Below are 20,784 nucleotides of genomic sequence, written 5' to 3'. Positions count from 1 at the left end.
ATCCTGATGTTTGCCAGCGGCAAACGACTTTTATTCCAATGCTGTTGAAAACTTAAATTTCTCTTTGACATCTGTCTGCAATAGAGCTGAGGTTTCTTGGCCGCTTCTGCTGGGCTGGGTTCACTGAGTCAGGGCAGGGCCTCTGAGGTGCACTCTCAGTGAGGCCCCCACTTCCCTCCTACTGTTTTCAACGTGGAATGAAATAACTGCGGGAAAGGATCAGCAGCATTAGCAAGAACCAAGCACCCAGTTACACACAATAAACTATGTATTAAAATAGGTTTTTCCTAGCTGGTGTGGCTCAGTTGGTTGGAGCGTCCTCCTGTAAACCAAACGGTTGTGGGTTCGATTCCCAGTCAGAGCATATACCTGGTTGTGGGTTTGGTCCCCAGTTGGGGTGCGTGTGAGAGGCACGTGATCAGTGTTTCTCTCTCAAATTTGATTTTTCTCACCCTCCCTCCCTCCCCCTCGCTCTAAAATCAATAAGCACATCCTTGTCCTCGAGTGAGGATGAAAGGGAGGGAGGGAGGGAGGAAGTCTTAAAATATCTGCCATATGCTAAGTGTGCTAATTGCTAAAACAGGTTCTGCGGTGTCATTAAAGATTCCGAGGCAGTTCAGACTAGCAATTTTTTCACTTTGGCAGGTTGGTGCGTGGAGGCCCTATCTGCATTTTCCAAGGAAGTTCTTCCAGGCGCCTGACTATGATTTTTAAACATCTGTCTTTACGGTAGTATATATATATTTATGACCCTTTAACCGCGTGGAAGAGCACAGGTCAGTGGAATCAAGTGTGTCCACCACGCCGTGCTGCCAACGCCCCACCCACTTCCCCGAAAGTTAAAGACATTTTTAACGTGATCCAGCAATTGTGTCTCTTGGTTAGCACTTGCCGACCCCAAACCCCAACACGGATGTTTATAGCAGGCTTCTCCATAATTGTTATGGCTTGGAAGCCACCGAGAGGTCAGACAACAGGATAAGCACACTGGCCCACCCAGGCGATGGGACATCCTTCGGTGTGAAAAAGAAATGCGTTTCAGGCCATGAGAACGTACACAGGAACCGTGAATGCACGTTACTACGTGAGAGAGGGCCACGCCCCGTGTGATTCCGGCTGCACGGCCTTCCGGAAAGGGCAGTGAAAAATCAGCCGTTGCCTGGGCTGGAGGGACGAAGAGGCGAGCACGGGGGATTTTAGGGGCAGTGAAGCCCCTCCGTGTGCTAACGGAGCCCCCCAGGACACCCACTGCTGAGAGTGGCCCTTACGGCAGGTGTCAGTGCTGCTCATCGACCGTCACTCATGGGCCACCTGGTGGGCGGTGCTGGTTCGGGCGTGGCTGTGTGTGTGTGTGTGTGTGGTAGAGGGTGACTCTGTGTTTTCTGCTCAGTTTTGCTGCGAACCTAAAACTGAACAACGTCCCACTATCGGGATTATCTGTTCTCCGGCAGGACACCTGGGTCGCCTCCACGTTTCAACCATGACAATGAAACTGCTACGAACATCCACACACAGGTTTGGTGTGGAGAATCTATCAGACAAAGCCTATCGGGTACTTTTTAATTTTTGAAAATATGAGACTCCTGGCATTGAGCCTCTAAGTAACAAAGTGACACTTAAAATTCCCATAATATGTTTACGTCGAGGAGAAAAACTGAGTATGCTGTTCAGGCAAAACCAAAACAAAACAAAACAAAAAACCCCCACAGGTAACTGACTTGTATGTACACAAAACAAACAAAATCAGGAGGCCCGGAAAACAGCTCCCCCAACTGCTGGCACTGGTGTTTCTACATAGAGAGAGGGGTTACAAGGTGGACATTTTCTTATCTTCTTTTCATTCAGATGTTTTAACTTCTTTCAGTTAACAAACTTCTTGCATGAAAGCCTAAATAAAAGCAGAAGGAGGGCACACGGGTTACGCTGCGTTACGTTGTCTCCTTGCTACAGTAATAACGTGTCTTTGTGTTTCCATTAGGGACTCGTGTGCTTTCCCAGCGCACGAGGCTTCTCCCTTCCAGGGTGAACAACTAAATTCCCCTTCTCCAGCCTTAGGGTGCGAAGCACAGAGGGGGCTCCTCCGCGGGCAGAGCGGTCTCCTCACCTGGAATAAAGGAGTATTTTGCGCGAAATCCCATGCCCTCGAGTTCGTCGTCGGAACTGAACTTGACCCACATGAACCTCCCGGTCGACCTGATCAGCGGAGGGCTTCGCACGCCGCAGAACCGGTCGACGAGCGGGGAGAAGCCGAAGGGCCCATCGCGGACCTCCAGGTGGTCGAATCGACATTCGAAGGACGGCTCTATGTAGAAGTGCTCATCGAAGGTCAGCTCTACTCTCTGGCGCGGAGCAGCTGGAAGACAGGGGTGAGCGAGTCAGGGCAATGCACCCAGAAGAAGGATCAAGGTCAAAGCCACGGGGCTGTTGCTTTGACCACTTCCTCGCCAAGCACTGTAATGAGGATGTTACACATTAAATTCATAGTAAGTGTTTATTTTACGTGAATAATAATGGTATCTTATGGAACTATAGTAATCTTTCCCATTGGCCTATACTATTTATGAAATTAGTGAACGTATTCAACCGATTAAAATTATAGTCCAGCCCTGGTTGGTGTGGCTCAGTGGATTGAGGTGCAGGTCTGCAAACCACAGGGTCGCTGGTTCAGTTCCCAGCCAGGGCACATGCCTGGGCTGCAGGCCAGGTCCCAGGTGGGGGCGTGCATGGGAGGCAACCACACACTGACATTTCTCTCCCTCTCTTTCTCCCTCCCTTTCCTAAGATTAAATAAATAAAATCTTGAGAAAAAATTACAGTCCAAAAGCTAATGCTTGGTTCATGAGGTACAATGCACCACAATGAACAGAAAAACAGAAGAAATGAAAGGAACTAATGTAACTATGGGCATGAATTTGCATAAAAGCCTAATAAGAGCTGCCAGCTAATTTAAGTTTCTTATCAGAGAAACTTCTCATATACACTGATGCATCTAGATAAATTATATCTCAAGAGGTTTAAAACTCCTACATTATTTCAACTATAATCTTGTTAATGTGTTTGGTATTCAGGAATATTTATAATTACTAGAGTTCAATTCAAATACATGTTTAATTTTGTTCAAATTGGTTTCAATGGGTTATTTTATCAGCGTGTTCAGTCTCACAATGAAGTAAAAGTCTCTGAATAAAAGACAGAAATTGGCCACACACCTTCCAGAACGTAGACACACTCCTTGTTCGGCGGGTAGGAGTCCGGGTAACTGGGGGACGCGAAATGCCCTCCGTTGCTGGTTCGGACCCAGATGCCACACTGGGTGGTGGGAATGTGCCTGATTCCGATATTCTGTCCATCTTGGAGACACAGAGCAGATTAGGGAACCATGGCGCAAGACGGTGCGCTCCTCCCTGAACCCCAGAGCTTCCGGAACGCCCGCCCACCCTGTTACACACACACATACACACACACCCTGCAGGGGCCCCTGGCAGCAGAGAGTGAGGTGTGAGCCTGGGCAGCCTCTGCGTGGAGACCCCCAGGAGGAAAGTCCTCGGACCCCACAAGGGCCCAGCCATGTGGGAGAAGCCGATAAGCCAGTGAACGATAAAACTCAGGACCGACTTGAAATGAAAAGGATCCCAGGAGTTCAGTCAATCGGATTCCAAGCTTCCAAGGGGGTTTTAAAGACTGTAGACTGGACACACGCATTTAGCTCCGCTCCTTCCTCAAAGTCGGCTCAAAGGACGGTAAAAGGTTCTTTCCCAAGGGCATACGCCTCTAAGTAACAGTCAGTGGTGACAGACGGTGGCAGCAGCCCCCTGTCCAGGGGTCTGGGGGAGGCGGGGGCCGAGAGGAAGGGGGGAGAGGCAGAGAGGTGGGGCTTTCTGAGACCCCATGGCTTGGTTACAGTCCATTTAGAATCAGTCTGCGTTCTAACACCCTCCGCACACCACCGACACTTGTAGGGCTTTGCCGCCTCAGAAATGAGAGGATTTCTTGGGAGGGGACAAAAGAGGGTGACTGGGCGAGAGCACACTGGACATGACCGAGGGTGGCCACGCCGGCCTGTGGACAGGGTGGCGAGGTGGCTGCCGACACGCTGACCGATGTCCCTGCCTCCCCCACAGCTCCGCAGAGGCTCCATGCAGGGGACGGGGAGCTCTGTGAGCCCAAAGGAGAAGACGTTTGCCGCTCAGTGACCCAGCGGCACAGACGAAGGGGCGGGGCCCCGATGGCACGTCACTCGCCAGGGTGCAGTGAGCAGTCCCCCAGCTGCTCTTGCAGACAGTGGTTGGGGTGGGGAGAGATGTTGTTCCACGTACTAATGCATCATCGGGTGATTCCTGTACGTGTCCTGACTGGGGCTCGAACCCCGAACCCTGGCGTATGGGGATGATGCTCTAACCAACTGAGCTACCCCGCCAGGGCAGGCAGTGGTAGAGTGTAGTGCTTCTCTTGTACATACGGGCAGACAGTCAGAGGTCACCAGACATTTGTGTAAAACCTCTAATAGGAAAAACAGATAACGAGCAAACAAACAAACAAAAAAGCAACACCAAGGAAACGAAGATTATATAATATAAAAAAAATTATAACAACAAAAGCACAGTGACAGCCACACCGAACAGAACGATGCTTTCATGTCCTCGGACAAAAGGACAGCACGCCCACAAAACAAGAGCGAGGGCACAGGGAACCTAAAGGGAGGGAAGCGCCAGTGGGGAGGTGAGTGCAGAGGCCTGCCCCCCGGGGCCCCGGCCCCGCCCATGCCTGTGATTACAGGGGACATTTTCCTGGACCACGTCCACCTCCACTCTGGTGCCTACTGTCCGCAGCTTTCACATGATGACAGCAGAGAAAAGGGAGGGAAGCATTTCCTGCCTAGAAAGACCTTTTCACGTGGAAAATGTGCGCTGAGCGTCCTGGAGGAAGTCCCGAGCTCTGATGTAACCGGAAGGAGGGCATGACGGTGGGGGGACTGGGTGCAGATTGGAAAGAGCCGTGTGCCCAGAGAGGGGCAGTGGGGAGGGGCTGGGGAGCTCTGTCCTCATCGTCCACCTCGTGGGAGGTCTTTCCCTTTGGCTACCCCTGACGTGAGGAAGAAGTCGCAGGAAGAATCTTGTTTAGCAACAGGCAGGAAACACCAAGAGTCAGCCCCAACGGGGGGCCAGCCTCGGGAGGGGGCGTGGGCGAGGGCGGGGCAGGGCGCCAGGTCTTCCTGGCTGACCATTCAGAATGCTCGAATTCTTGTCCCGGGCATGCATGACTTTGATGAACAGGAAAAGCTAAATCAGACTATACAAGAAATCACTCAGCTCTCACAGGACAATCTGGCTCAGACACCACACTCATTAATCCTCTTTCATAAAAGAGGGGACAATGTGACTGGGCCCACAGACCCCTGAAGTAGACACTGGTGGACATGCATCACTTGCCTATGTGGGAAAATGGGTCTTCGTTTTTGCTCAGTGATAAAGCCCCAACCCCATGCGGCTTTCAGATAAAACCGTGGTGTCCTTGGGGCTCCCAGAGATGCTGATTTGGGAGGTTTCTCAGGGCAGACTTCACCTTTGACAATGCACTTGAGGAAACTGCAGCTGGACCCAGCTAAGTGGGGGTGGACAGCTGGACAGGGAGCCTCAGGCCACTGGACCCCCCAAGCTGAGGACAGAACCAGCTCCCCCAAAGCTGCAGTCCTTTCAGATAAGCCACCCCCGCCATCCCGAACGTGCCCGTGGTCCCCGCCAGCACCCTCCCTACCTTGCGTCTTCTGGGCCACGGCGATCCCTTCCACCACCAGGACCGTGACCAGCAACACTGGGGGAAGAGCAGAGAGACGCCGTTACGGAATCGAACCTACGATGCATTTGACTCGGTTTGTAAGGAGAATCAGATGGCAAAACGAGAGGAGCTAAAACCGCTGTCTCCTACGGACATTCCCTCTCCAGGCTTCTAAGGGTTTGGCCGATTCCCTACTCGACACTTAAGACAACCCGCGAGAAAACAGGCTGGGTACGGTACTCACTTGTACAAGCCCTGAGCACACGTGGCATGCACGTTATTTTTCAGTTTACGATGGGTTAAGAGAATGCACTTTTTTTTACCACTAGTTTGCTGACCCCGATTATTCTCATATGAGCTCTCTCTTCCATCCCCAAGAGCCTACAAGCCCACAGCAGGGCTCTGCCGCGTGCTGTGCCAGGAGACATTCCCCGAGACGGCCCGACTGTCGGGAGCATGTATAATAAAAGCAGAAGTAAGGGGGCAGCAGCCTCCTAGAAATGGAGCCGGCATCTTCCAGCTCCGCCCCGCGAGGCTGAGTCCCGTGTGACAAAGGCTAGAGAATGTAGAAAATGAAGCTCGTCCCCCGACCCCCGCCCCGCCACCCAGGCTGAACATTTCTGAGACCCAATTGAAAACACAATGAATTTTGTGTGCTTGGAAGTTTCTTTTAAATGTCTTATTTTTATGAACGGTGCCCTGGTATCTTTCATGATCCGTCTGAATGGAAACCCCGCTACCGGCCAGCCTGCCTGGAAGTCCGGGGCCGACAACAGTTGTTCTGATGCGTTCGGTCGCTAAGCACCTGCAGAGAACTGGCCCGGGGACTCACAACGTGGGGGAGGAGCCCAGCACGACAGTCAAGAGGGCGGACCGCAGGGGGACCAGGCTGGGGTTCAAGTTTTGCCGCGTCCCCAGCTGCGGGGCCTCTGAGCCCAGTTTTCTTACTATGCAAACATCGGGTGGGAAGTTGCCCAAGGCCCCGGACCCCGTAAGGTGCTCGGGAAGGTAAACAGGATGGCGCACTTTTTGTGGGCAAGGCAGCTGGAAGACGGGGCACTGGGACAAGTCGCCCTCCCTACCGAGCCGCTGCCCTGAGACGATGCCCAGTGGGCGGGGAAGAGGGTGTCGGGGTTCACGCAGAACGTGAGATGGAAGCGGAGGGGGGCCCGTTTGTCCGGCTGTGGCTGGAGACGAACAGGGTGAGGACAGTGCAGAAAGAGATGGCACAACCTGGTTGGACCTCCCGGGACATGGGACGGGAGAGGGAGAAAGAAACAGCTGGAACCCACGCAGAGGCGCGGGCACTCGGGGAGTGAGCGGGCTGAGCGAGGCAGCTGGCAGGGGTCAGAGGGCTGCTGGCGTAGGGGCGCTGGGTGCCGCGCGGAAAAACTTGGACTCCTGACTGTAATGAGCAGCCGCCGTGGGTCTGTGAACCAGGGCGACGTCAGACCGGTCATCTGGACAGTGGGGTGGAGTCCGAGAGGGTCAGGAGACATGAGGAGGTCCTACGGGACGCCCAGGTGACAAGGTCGTGGGGCAGAGTGATAGTGGCAGACACAGCGGGTTCGTAACACAATTCAGATGCAGAGTCCGATGAAGTTGGCGCGGGACAGGAGGGGAGGGGCGCGGCGGCTGGTGGCACGAAACCAGTCACCAGGGGTGGCGCACCACCGCACAGTCCATGGCGGGCCCCGAGTGTCTGCCCCCAAAGTCACCAGCGGGCACAGGCAGCCCTCGCCATTAAGCTGTTCCTACCTTATAATCCAACCCTTGTTCTCTTCATCTTTGGTCCCCCGAATCCTGGTGGACCTTTGTCCCCTCCTAGCGACTTCAAGGTCCCCTGCCTCCCTCTGGTCGCCAGCGGTGTCGAAGGTCTCCTGTTACAAGTAACAATCCTGCCTCCAAACCCTTCACGGCTTCTCGCTGGGTCAGAGTTAGAGGGATGGGATCTTGAACGATGTGTAAACTTAAAAACAGGAGGCTTGGTGATGGAGAAGGAAACCGGGATCACATCAGGTCTCTGACAATCCATTTGTATCAGTTTATCTGGCCGGAGGATGCTGGTTGCCAGGGCCCACCCTTCAGACGACAGGAAACTGGTCGGAACTGTGTACCCAGCATCCCTTTGCTCCTGAGTCACAGGCTCGGCAACTGACCGGTCTCCGTATTTATAATTCACAGGGTGTCAGCAAGTCACGCAAAGCCAGGCAGGCCGGGAGAGGAAGAAATCGACACGCTGAAGACCAGGAGAAAAACAGCAGAACCACGGTGGGAAGATGAACTGTGACAGGAAAATCCTATTCCGTGATGACCAATGAAATTTTGGCCGCGTGCAATGTCCGGTTTATGAAATCTGCACAGAATGCACAGGGCACGCAGGACAATCATCACAAACCTAAAACTGCAAGACCAAACACACCTGCGTTTCTATTCTACTTTCTGCAGAGGGCCGCTCATAATTTTTTCCCTCCAGTTTAAAAAAACCACTCACAACGGACCCACACACGCCAGGCCGGTCAACATGAAAACGATGCGTAAGGACCCGGGCCAATGGGCACAGCCCTGAAGGACAGAGGTCATTCTAGCTCCTCAGCCGGACAAACCGTCTCCTCCCGGCCGAGTGAAAGGACCTCTGCAGGTACCTCGTTCTAGTCGGGCGGGCACATTAAAGCAAATTTCCTGAATGCCAAACACGGGGATGAGCCGGTATGAGAGGCGCCGGCGTGGTGCTGGCCTCTGTCGTTAGTCCCGACCTGGTGCTGCTGCGGACGCAGGCGCCACCCGCCCCGCCGATGCACCTGCACCGCGTGTGCAGGGTCCTCGAAACCTGCGCAGGCCCCTCGCAGCGAGTCCCCTCTGGTCCGGGTGCAGGAACCGAGTCTCCGGACGGCGGCTTCCGAGTTGCTCTGCATCGTGTCACTGCGGGAAGGGGCCACGGAAACACAGATGGGGGGCTTCCAGAGATCCTGACCTGGGGGGGTGTGGGGCTGGCTGGAGCATTGGCTTTGGAACCAGCGCCCGTGTGACGCCGACGCTGCCGGCCCTGGGGTCACACCCTGAAGACCAAGGCTCAGGGCCAGGACTGTGTCCTGAAGGACACGGAAGGAGGCCGCCTGGTTTCTCCTTGGGTGACGTGGCAGGGGCAGAGGTGGGTGGCGCAGGGTACGGGGCGGGGGGTGGTGAGAAGTTGGTGAGCCAGTTTTGGAAACTCTGCTGAGTGCCCTGCCGTCTAGTCTTATAAAGTCCCTGCCGACACCTCCTGTCTCCCCACACCCGCCCCACCAGGGACATCCCTCTGCTTCTACAAGTCCCTGTCCCCCTGTGGAAACCCTGCTTTCTCAGACGCCTTCCCGGTGAGTTTCATCTGACGGCAGCGAGACTCCCCTGGACCACTCAGCCATCCCCTCGCCTGGGCTCACTTCTCTCACCGACCACACACCCCTGGGATGTCAGCGGAAGGAAGAAACGACAGCAGCCACTGCTCCTTCCTTTAAAAACACTTGCCCAGGCCCTGGCCGGCGTGGCTCAGCTGGTTGGAGCGCCGCCCAGTAAACGCCAAGGTCGCGGGTTGGATCCCCGTCGGGGCACATGCCTGGGTTGCGGGTTCAGTCCCCAGAGGGGGCACGAGAGAGGCCACCAATTGATCTTTCTCCCACTGATGTTCTCTCTCAAAACAATGAAAAAATATCCTTGGGTAAGGAGACAAATACAAACACACACACAAAAAACACTAGCCCGGAATTTACAATTGATCACAACATAAATGATTCTGACTAAACGCAAACGCAACGCAAACGGGGCCGCGTCCCCAAAGCGGCACACAGATCCGACCGGCCGGCCGGGTCCCGCAGCTACGCCTCATCCCGCCAGGACCGTGGGAAGGCGCGGCCTTCATCCGGGATGACTGTGCCCGGTGGAAACTCAGAACTACTGGAGGGTCAAATGGAGACAGGGAGGCCGCTGTTTCCGCCCCAGACACTACGTCCTGTTCCCTCTTGAGCCAGGGAGCCTTCCAAAACACAAGTCAGACCCCCTCACTGCCTGCCACAAGCCGCCCGGTAAAGTCCCCTGATACTGAGAGTAAATCCAGACCCCATCCCCCAGCTGCAGAGGCCCTGCAGGATCTGGGACCCGACTGCCCAACCTTCCAATGGCCACCTATGGCCGCCTGGGTCTTCTCTCCCCATCTCCTCAGCAGACCGAGCCCACTCCTGCCTCGGGGATTAGCCTGCCTTCCGCCAAAATCTCTCTGTGCAGCGGGCTCCCTTCCTGCCGTTCGGGCCTTGGGGGACCTCGCTGACTTCTAAAGAAGCTATGCATTTCCGCTCCGTCCTGTTTTATTATACAAGTAATTATTTATTCTGATCACTTATACAAGCTGGATTTTCTGGTTGTTTCTCTGTCTCTTCCTACCAGAAAGAGGGCCTGGAGAGTCTGATTCACTGATGCCCTTCCAGGGACCAGAAGGCTGCCTGGCCCCCAACGGCCCTCAATAAATACTGGACGGAGACAGGAGGGGCCTGAGTGCACCTTCGCTGTGCCCACGCCACATGAGCAGAGAGGCCGCCGCACCAGGCGCGCGGGCAAACCTCTCGGATGACAACCGCCGCCCAGATGAACCAGCTGCTTTCTATCTGAGCATAAACCAGGGGCAGGAAAAGGACTGGTTTATTTGTCTTTCCCGCCACTCAGCCACCCACTCCTCTTACTTTTCTCGAGCTCAATTCACCTTTGTTGGTAACGGACATGCTGTGTCAAGCGCCTAAGTGGTGAACGTAGGTTTGTGAGATCGGTCAGGAGATGCCAGATGTAGCGACCGCCCGGCTGGTCCCCCGGCTCCATGCTGTTCTCAATCATGAAAGCAGAGCAGAGTCAGTTCTGTCCGAGTCCACGGTGCATCGCGGGTCGTGGCGACTTGCTCTGACTAGGGCACCTGTCAGCTCTTTGACTAGGAAGATGTGAGCCATCAGAAAGAGAAACTAAGAAAACAGTCTCGCTGGCAATGGCAATGGTGAAAACATCCCCGGGAATAAATGTAACCACGGATGTAAAAGACCTGGACTCAGAAAATCATAAGGCGCTGAAGAAAGAAATTCAAGATATACATAAGCGGAAGCATATACTGTCTTCATGGCTAGGGAAAATCAACACCACTAAAATGTCCATATTACTCAAAGCCATCTATAGATTCAGGGCAATTCCTCTCAAGATACCAATGGCATAAGTTACAGAACTAGAACAAATATTTCAAAAATGTATATGGAACCACGAAAGACCCAGAATAGCCACAGAAATCTTGAGAAAGAAGAACACAGTTGGAGGAATCACGCTGCTTGATAATCTAACTATACGGCAAGGCTGTAGTAATCAAAACAGCATGGTACCGGCATAAAAACAGACACATAGATCAACGGAATAGAACGGAGAATCTAGAAATAGACCCACACCTTTATTTCAATTAATATTTGACAAAGGAGGCAAACACACATATTGGGGTAAAGATAAGTCTATTCAATAAATGGTGTTGGGAAAATTGGACAGATACATGGAAGAAAATGAAACTAGACCAACTTCCTACACCATACACAAGAATAAACTCAAAATGGGTCGAAGGGTTAAGTGTGAAAACTCCAGATTGTACAAATCCTAGAGAAAAACACGGAAAACGCAATCTTGGACACTTCTCGTAGCAATATTTTTTTCTGATAGGACTTCTTGGGCAAGGGAGACAAAAGAGAAAAGAAACAAATGGGACCACATCCAACTAAAAAGTTTTTACACAGCAAAGGAACCCATCAACTAAATACAAAGTCAACCCACTGAATGGGAGAATGTATACATGCCAATGATGCATCTGATAAGGGGTTAATATCCAAAACTGAAGAAGAACTTAAACAAACAACTTCAAAAAACCCCAAATAAGCCCATTAAAAAACTGGCAAAGAGCCCTGGCTGGTATAGCTCAGTGGATTGAGCGCGGGGCCTGCGAACCAGACGATCGCGGTTCGATTCCCAGTCAGGGCACATGCCTGGGTTGCAAACCGGTTCCTTGCAGGCTAACTACCAGCAGGGGATGCGCAAAAGGCAACCATACATTGATGTTTCTCTCCCTTTCTCCTTCCCCTCTAAAAATAAATAAATAAATAAAATCTTTAAAATAAAAAAAAAACTGGCAAAGGACGTGAACAGGCACTTCTTCGAAGATGCCCAACAGACACACAAAGAGACGCTCGGTGTCGCTCATCGTCAGAGAGATGAAATTTAAAACCACGATGAGACAGCACCTCGCACCTGCCAGAATGGCTGTCGTCAGTGAGTCAGCGAATGGAACGTGTTGGTGAGGATGTGGTGAAAAGGGACCCTCCTGCATGGTTGGCGGGAATGCCGACCGGGACAGCCACCATGGGGAGCAGTGTGGAGATGCCTCTAACAACCAATGGGTCTGCCTTACGGCCCAGTGATCCAACTTCTGGGAATACAACCAAAGAAACCCGAAACACTGATTCAAAAGGACATAAGCACCCTGTGTTCACTGCAGCGTTATTTACAGCAGCCAAGATCTGGACGCAGCCCAAGTGCCCATCGGCAGGTGAGTGGCCAGCAAAGCCGTGGCGCATTCACACAGCGGAATACTGCTCGGCCGTAAGAAAAGAAGGAACCCTTGCCCTGTGTGACAGCCCGGATGGACCTGGAGCATAGTATTCTTAGTGAAATAGCCAGTTGGTAAAAAGACAAATACAACATGATTTCACTTATAACTGGAATCTAATGAAGAAAACAAACAAACAAACTAGAAATAGACATCACAGATACAGAGAACAGACTGACAGCTGTCAGAGGGGGCGGGGGGGGGAGGGCTGCGTGAAAAGGTGAAGGGTGAACAAAGGAAGAAAAAAGCCCTCATGGACACAGATGACAGTGTCATGATGACCAGAGGGAAAGAAGTGGGGGGAGGGAGAGAAGGGTCGGGGGGGGGGTAGGTGGTGACGGAAGGAGACTTGACTTGCCGTGGTGGACACACAATACAACATACAGATGACGCATTCAAGATTTGTACGCCTGAAACCTGTAACATTTTATTAACCAGAAATGCCATCACCCCAGTGGCTTTTCAGTCCCGCACTCGCTCCTGTGTAGTTTACTTTCTTAGGTAAGAGGCTTAAGAATAAAGGACAGGAGGTGGTATTTCTCACGGTTTCACAAAAATTTTTTTTGAAACATACTGCCAAGGGATATGTATGCTTCATCACACCACAAATTTAACCCCAGTCCACGCAGATTTAAATCTAACGGAGTCTAACGGGATTCTCCTGCAGCCAGTGCGCAGAATGAGCAAAAACGGTAACGCAGCGAGTTACAAACCCCACGGAAGCCTTCACGCGGCTATGATGCCGAGCTGTGGCAGACGGCACACCAGACTCTGTAAGGCCTGGAGCGACTTGGCGGCAACAATCCTGGGAAGGTTTAAAAAGCCCGGAGTTGTTCCTTTGTTCTCTTTCTGCTGAAAGCAGCTCGGAGAGCCCTTCCCTCCTTCCCTCAAGCTCTCACACTCGTAACAACAGCCCAGTGGTTTTAGAGTTCCCCGACCGCAACGTCACAAACAAGGCTTCTAGTGGGTAATGTCTGTAATTATGCAAATGGTGAAGAGCTGTTTCTGATAAGAACCTCTTCATGTTGAAGCAATTCACCCGACGGGATACTTGCAAGATACTTCTCCACATCCTGGTGCACACAACGAATGGAAAAAAGCCAATGCTTTTAATAAAAGGCGATTTTTTAAAAAACTTAAAATGTCAATTTTTTTTAAAAGATTTTATTTATTCATCTTTAGAGGGGAAGCGAAGGAGAGAAGAAGAGAAACATCAATGTATGGTTGCCTCTCGTGGGTCCCCTGCTGGGAACTGGCCAGCAACCCAGGCATGTGCCCCGACCGGGAGTCGAACCTTGATCCTTTGGTTCTCAGGCCTGTGCTCAATTCACCAAGCCACACCAGCCAGGGCTGAAGTGTCAATTTTTGTATAGGTCACACAGGCCTCTGGTTAAAAAATTCGAGTGATCAGAGCGGTGTGTGGCGGTATATTCATGGAGATCAGCAGCGCCCAGGGAAGCCTTCCCTGTGCTCGGTGCTCCTGAGACCGGAAATGGGCTTTATTCCGCCTGAGCTGCAGAAGCAACTTTGTCTCAGTCTTTGGGATCTGGGTCTACATTTTGATCTAATGTACACACAGTTAACTAACCTAACATACAGGGTCCGGCACAAATAACATAAAATCTTTGATTACAAAATCATGAGCATGTCATTCTGTAACAGGACAGTATCACACTCAAGCAACCACATGACATTTTCGGTGACAGGTTCCAATGGCTGTCCATCTCATGCAAGGCACCCTGCCAGCCACACTCGGTGGCGGCGTTACTTCTGCCACGCCCTGGAGATACATGCAATCTCACGTTTATATGTTTCACTCCTGCTTCTGGGTGTCAGCAGACTCCCTCCTCAGAAGGCACGAGTGTTAATTCCCCGATGGATACTTGCATCCCCACCTTTACAATCGCAGACACACACATTTTAGACGACTCAACAATCCATGGCTTGCTTTCTGACCAGTGAGCCTGGAACCCCAGCAACCGTTTAGCCTGAGCGTGTAGGAGCAGCGCGGGCTGGGCAGCCCTAGAAGGAGAAGAGCCAGACACCACGCCGTTTCCACGGGAGCCTTTCCTGAAAGTGCAGCCACCACGCGCTTCCGCTCCTGGGCCAGAGAGGGCAGTGGTCACCGGGGAGCCAGGCGCAGGCTGCCGCCTCGACATCCAGGAGCAGGGCCATCGGTCCCGGCCAGGTCACTTTCTGCGAGTTCCGCAGGCAACACAGGGCAGCAAACCCAGGGACTTCTCCCCAGCGCCCACCCCCGAGGACCGTCAGGAGGCTGTTGATAAACCCACTACGGGAGGGGCGATGGAGAAAATTCCGAGGAGCAACACTCGCAGAGAGGCGACTCTGCGTGTTGTATTGTAGAGCAAAAGCTTCATTTCCAAGCAATGGCTATGTAACGGAGGCGTGACGGGTGGGAACAGCTACGGAACTCCTGCGTTTTCAATTTTGATAGAACGAGGGAGTCCCTAGGAACGTACGGGGTGAATGAGAAACGGACGAGCTAGAGACTAGTCCTGGGTTACCTCCGTCCCAAACTGTGGGAGAAGTACACAGCCGGGCAGTTAAAGGCGTCACATTCCATTACTGAAATCTCCATTCCGAGTTGAGGAGTGTCCGGAATAGAGGTCTCCTCCGACTCAGATTTGAACGCAAAATCACACTGAGTTTTCTAATAAAAACAAATTCAAAAAAGGCGTTGGTACGGAGTGGGGGGAAAAGCACCATTCGTCACTGCACACACATCCAGATTCCAGGACAAGCGCCACACGGCACGATTACGACGCCACCCCGCACTCCTTCCCGGGTGGGGAAAAGGAGCGTATTTCACCATGTGACGGACACACAGCTATTCCACGTTCGATCCCAGTCGGCGGAGGACACGGAAGGCTCCCCCGCGGTCTGCGTTCCTTGGGGGACTGGAAATAGGGTTTATCCGGTCCGAGTTGCGGTTGCAACTTTCTGTCAGTCTCCGCGATCTGAATCTACATTTTAACCTAAAACGCCCCCGGCCCCGGGGTGCGAAGCAGCAGTGGGCGACGCGTTCCAGCGCCCGCGCACTCGCCCAGCCCACGACCAAGTCGAGCGCGGACGCGGCGGCAGGCGGGGCCGAGGTCCGGGCAGCGCGGGGCCGAGCGGCGGCGGCGGCGGCGGCCGCAGTGGTGCCGCAGCCTCCCGGCCGCGGCAGGTGGGACCGGGCCGGGCGCGCAGGCCGTCCCGCCGCCCGCCCACGGTGGGCTCTTGGAGACGGGCTCGGCGACGCTGCGGCGGGCTGCCCCGGTCCGCGTGCGCCGACTTGGACGTTCCCTGTCCGGAAAGACCGGCCTTCGCCGCACTGACGCGAACCCGACAACTTTACGGAGCGTGGCCCGCCGCCCGGTCCTGTGGGTCCCACGTCCCCGGCCGGGAGCCCAGCGCTGCGCCCACAGACAAAGGCGCGCGGAAGCCGGAGGGACGGAGAACCGGCCTCGGCCCGCAGGGGGCGCCGTGCTCCGAGCCCCGGGCGCTTACCTTTGAGGACCGAGCCGAGCTGCTCCAGGGCCATGTTCCCGGCGGCCCGGCGCTTGCGAGGGGCCCGGGCGGCGGCGAGGCGGCGGCGGAGCGCAGCGCTCACGGCCCGGCGCAGCGGCGGCCCCGCTCCGCGCCCATCGCGGCCACCAGGCGGCCTCCCCGCCCGCTGCGCTCAGGTCCCGCAGCGCGCCATCCCCGAGCCCCCCGCTGGCCCCCGCGCTGCCCGAGCCCCCCGACGGGCGCCGCCTCGGGCCCCCCGGCGCTCCGTCCCATGGACCGGCCCTGAGCCGAGTGGTGCGAGTGCGAGGGACGACACCAGCGCGGGCCCGACTCAAGTGGCGGCGGGCGCGGGGAGCCCCGGCTCATTTAAGCGGGGAGCGCGAGCGCCGCGTGTCGGCCGCGCAGCCTGCGCGCACGTCCCGCCCCGCCCCGCCCCGCCCGCGCGCCCCTCGCGCCCTCCCAGCCAATCGCCCCTGGGGGCGGTGCCTCCGACTGGCAGCCGCTGAGCTCGGGGCGGGGGTCCCGGGGTCCACGTTTCGGGTCCGGATCCTGCGCGCACCGCCGCTGTGGGGGTCCGGCGCCCCAGGAGAGCGGGCACGGACTCTTGGGCCTCCTGGGACCTCAGTTCAAGGTCAAAACTGTCCAGCTCAGACCTGCTCCGCTACCTGCCTCAGGCAGGGCTCGGGGGCCTGACATTTCACCCGCCCTTTGGCACCAGGTGAATTAACACCAACCACGGTAGCGGCTACTAGCACTCGGTGAACGCTTCCTGCGCCGCCGGGCACAGGGCCAAACACTGTCGGGCCGGCTCCTCCGTCCTCCGGCTCACCTCCTGCCGCAGGCGCCGTTGGAGGCCAGGAAGGCGAAGCGACGTGTCCAGAGCCACACAGCGGGCGGCGGAGGCCGGGCCGGGTACCCGGAAACCCGGCTCCGGACCCTGCGCTCCTAACCACAGAACCTCTTGACATCGCTTGACTCCGCCGACAAAAATATCCAAATTTGCAAACTGCTGCATAGTGTTTGGCGTTAATGACCCTACTTCGTTTTCTCCGTAGTAATTGGATCTCGCTCTGAAGTCGTCTGGCTCCTCTACGTATTTGTTCATCACCTGCACCCCATTGACTCTGTGAAAATATAAGGGGCTTGAAGGCCACGCGAAGCTCCCATATTCACTCACTCGATACTTGCTTGCTGAGTGTTAAGCATGTGCAGAAAGCAATGCTTTGGTCAGGGCTGGGGAACGCCCCTGATGGAGGCCCCTACCGAAATGCCCAGGATTTAAGCCGGAGTCTGACACACAGTGGGAGCTCCGCGACTATTCGTCTCACAGGTTAGGGCTAGGGACAGCGTCAGGAGAGTGAAAGGAAGCTTCCAGGAGTGGCCAGGTCTCCTCTCTGTCCTTCTATCCCTCCAAGAAAGGCAGAGAAGTAAGTATCCACCGGGTCGACTGGTTATAATACACGTTTAACGCCAACAGATACCAAGGTATTGACCCTGTTACCGCGTAACGGGAGGCAGCAAAGCTGTTGAGGTTCAGGTTCATACTGAACAAATCAACTACAGCTAAATTGAGACTGTGTACAAGAACCAACTGAGCTGAGAGATAAAACATAGAAACGCCTTTTCCATACATGTAACAAAGTGACATTTTGGGAGCCCAGGGCTAAGAGTGTTCAGTCTAAGCCGTGGACAATGGTGGGCAAAAAAGAAAAATAGGGAGGAAGGGGCTGCCTCCACGCCGGTGTGGAACGCAACAGGCGCAGTTGTGGACGGAGGGGCTGAGGTCCGGGAAGCGCGGGAGGACTGGGCGTGTGGTGTCCCAGAGAAGGCCGCTCGTGAAGGGGGGGCACACAGAGAGCGGGCAGGCTGTGGGTGCGGAGTGGAGAGGAGAGAAGGGGAGCCTCCTGTTTAGGGCGAGTGTTGTGTTGGGTGGCGGTAGTTACAGCTGACCGGGTGGGCTTCGATTGAGGAGGTCCTTGCTTGAATCTGGGGCAGAGGGCTCTGCACTGGGTTCAGGAGGCCAGAGGCAGCATGGTTTGTTTGTGTTTTTTTTTTTTTTTTTTTTTTTAAACAGTGGAAGATGAACCTGGCAGCTGAGTTGAGGCTCTAATAAAGAAGGAGCGCTGGCTGGTGTGGCTCCGTGGATGGAGCACCAGGCTGCAAACCAAAGGGTCGCTGGTTTGATTCCCAGTCAGGACACCTGCCTGGGTTGTGGGCCAGGTCCCCAGTGGGGGGCATGTGAGGGGCAACCACACATGGATGTGTCTCTCCCTCTCTTCCTCCCTTCCCCTCTCTCTAAAAATAAGTAAATAAAATCCTTTTTAAAAAAGGAGAGAGTAGAGCAACCATAGTAGTAAAGAAGCACACCCCCAGCACTTTTTTACTCGGCCCACTGTCACGCCTCAAAAGTCTCCTGTCCTCCACTACGGCGGCTGGGGAGCAGCGGATTCCCAGGGCGGGGGATTGCAAATGCTCGTTTCGTGGCTCCCTTTTGAGACACTTGCCTCCGGGAGGTACTCGGGTAGCAGCGGCGTTTCCAAGGAATGTGGCGAGGCCCAGGCCCGTGGCTGAGACTACCGTGTGGCCATATGCACACAAAACCCAGAGGACAGCGTTGGCACGGCCCTCTGCTGGGGAGTGCTGCACTGAGTGCCGCCCCCCCCGCCCCGCCGGAAGGCCCCCACAGCACCCAACCTGTTCCCAGATTACCTGCCAGGTCCCAGCTGCCTGGGCTTCCTGGCACCTACCCGGCCTTCCTGGCGTAGGTTGGCCTTGCCAGCTCCTCCCAGAATGGGTCCTGCAGTTTACCTTGGGTTTTCCCTGGCCAAGTCTCCTGATGGGTGGTAGGTACCACCGGCTTACTGTCGGAATAAGTTGCTGTGGAAATGCAGCATTTTATCTCAATGCTTGTGTGCTAAGCAGAGTTTTTTGCTCCCCCCCTTCTCTTTTGCTAGAATTTGGGAGCTTTAACAATTCATTAAAAAATAGTCTCAGGCCCTGGCTGGTGGGGCTCCGTGGATTGAGTGCTGGCCTGGGAACCAGAGGGTCTCGGGTTCGATGACCAGTCAGGGCACTCGCCTGGGTTGTGGGCCAGGTCCCCAGGAGGGGGTGTGAGGCAACAAACCACTGATGTGTCTCTCCCTCTTTCTTCCTCCCTGCCCCTCTCTCTGAAAATAAATAAATAAAATATTTGAAAAAATAGCCCTAGAAGGCAGGTTGTTACGTGTACAGATCCCCACAGAACGAGTGTTCATGTCCCTGAATACTGCTATGTCGAAGCCCTAATCCCACCCCCCCAGGGTGATCGTATTTGGAGATGAGCCTCGAAGGTGAAAGGAGGTCCCAAGAGAGGGGCCCCGATGAGACCCATGTACCTGATGAGACCTGTGTCCTTATGCAAAGAGCCGGCAGAAGGCCCACGCGCACAGGCAGGGCCGCGTGAGGACGGCATGAGGGGGCTGCAGGCTGGTGCCCAGAAGGGAGCCCTGCCCAGAAGCAAGGAGCTGGGAGCCTCGATCTGGGACTTCCGAGCCCCAGAGCCGTGAGAAAACAATGTGTTGCTGGAGCGCGTGGTCTGCGGTCTCCATCCCGAGAAGACTGGTGTGGAGACACACCCGGGGTAGGGCCAGGGGTAACGCAAACTCATGTGAGGCAGAGCCCTGCGCAGTGACGTCAGCACGGGGACACTGTCCACGGGAACAGAAGAGCCGGCTCTTCTGCCTTCAAGGAGCAATTAGCTTTAATGCTCCCTCTCTCCCCTGCCCTCCTTACTGTGCAACTGTAGGGTTTTGAGGGAGAAGGGAAAGAGGGAAATGGTTCATTTTTAAACTCGCTGCAAGAACCTGTTCGGGCTGCCATAACTAACCACCACAGACGGGCGATGTAAGCAGTAGAAGTCGATCTTCTCACAGTGCTGGAGACTGGATGTCCAAGGTCAAGGTGAGACTGGTGTGCAAGGCTGCACGCCGCCTGTGGTGCTTTCCCATGGCCCTTCCCAGCGCCTCCCTCCTTTCAGGGACACTCAGCCTATCGGCTTAGGGCCCCGGCCTTAAGGCCTCATCTGACCTTAATCACCTTAAGGCCGGTCTCCAAATATGGTCAGCCTGGGGTCAGAGCACCCACGTGGGCACTGGGGGCCACGGTTCAGTCCTGCACCCCTGAACCCATTACCCATGTATCAGTGATGATGGGAAAAGCTGCCTCCAGGGAGTCAAAACGGGCTGTCACCTAAACTTGTCTCCACACTTCCACTCCGCCCGATTCCAGAGCAAGGACGTTTTAGAGAAATACTGCCTACTCCGGGGACGAAAGGAATTCAGCCGTGTCAGGAAAACTTCTGGTCATCCGGTCGCTTTCCTTTGATTGTAAAAAGCTAAGAAAGGCCCCAATTCTATTTCTTAGAATAACATCGCTAACATTGATGGTATCTCTTTTTCAAAAAGCCCAAGTCCCGTTTTGAAAGGCGATCAGTTTACTTTCTGCCGAGACCTGTTCATTCACAGCCGAAACTCAAGCCAAGTTAACTGGGACAATGTGAAATCACCACAGTAAAGTGTAAAATTCTCTTTTTTTAACTTAAAAAGATTATTTATTGAGTTTTGGACAGAGGGGAAGGGAGGGAGAAAGTGAGAGAGAGAAACATCCATGTGTGGTCATCTCTCTTGTGCTCCCATATGAGACCCAGGCATGTGCCCAGACTGGGAATCGAACCTGTGACCCCTCAGTTTGCAGGCCGGTGCTCAATCCACTGAGCCACACCAGCCAGGATAGAACACTTGTTTCTTTAAGCGCTTTACTATAGTCCAACCTTTTCCATTAACATGAGGAATAGGTTCGCCAAACCTTTT

The 20,784-nt window shown here is 54.4% G+C and overlaps 1 protein-coding gene across 2 annotated transcripts in view; it reads right to left on the bottom strand.

Moving 5' to 3' along the window:
- NETO2 (neuropilin and tolloid like 2) overlaps positions 1 to 15,995 on the bottom strand; it is a 29,541-nt gene extending 13,546 nt beyond the window's left edge. For both annotated transcript variants that reach the window (XM_037066473.1, XM_037066474.1), the window contains exons 1-4: positions 15,938 to 15,995; positions 5,755 to 5,811; positions 3,210 to 3,350; positions 2,105 to 2,353 (exon numbers count right to left, since the gene is read on the bottom strand). In XM_037066473.1, coding sequence (XP_036922368.1) covers positions 2,105 to 2,353; positions 3,210 to 3,350; positions 5,755 to 5,811; positions 15,938 to 15,971 — 481 coding nt within the window. In that variant the 5' untranslated portion in view covers positions 15,972 to 15,995. The remainder of the gene's footprint in view (positions 1 to 2,104; positions 2,354 to 3,209; positions 3,351 to 5,754; positions 5,812 to 15,937) is intronic.
- Between the last annotated feature and the right edge of the window lie 4,789 nt (positions 15,996 to 20,784).

The sequence above is a fragment of the Sturnira hondurensis genome, unplaced genomic scaffold, assembly GCF_014824575.4.
Source record: "Sturnira hondurensis isolate 20B ecotype Veracruz unplaced genomic scaffold, ASM1482457v3 Scaffold0016617, whole genome shotgun sequence".
NCBI classification, from domain to species: domain Eukaryota; kingdom Metazoa; phylum Chordata; class Mammalia; order Chiroptera; family Phyllostomidae; genus Sturnira; species Sturnira hondurensis.
This window is presented reverse-complemented; position numbering and strand designations above follow the sequence as displayed.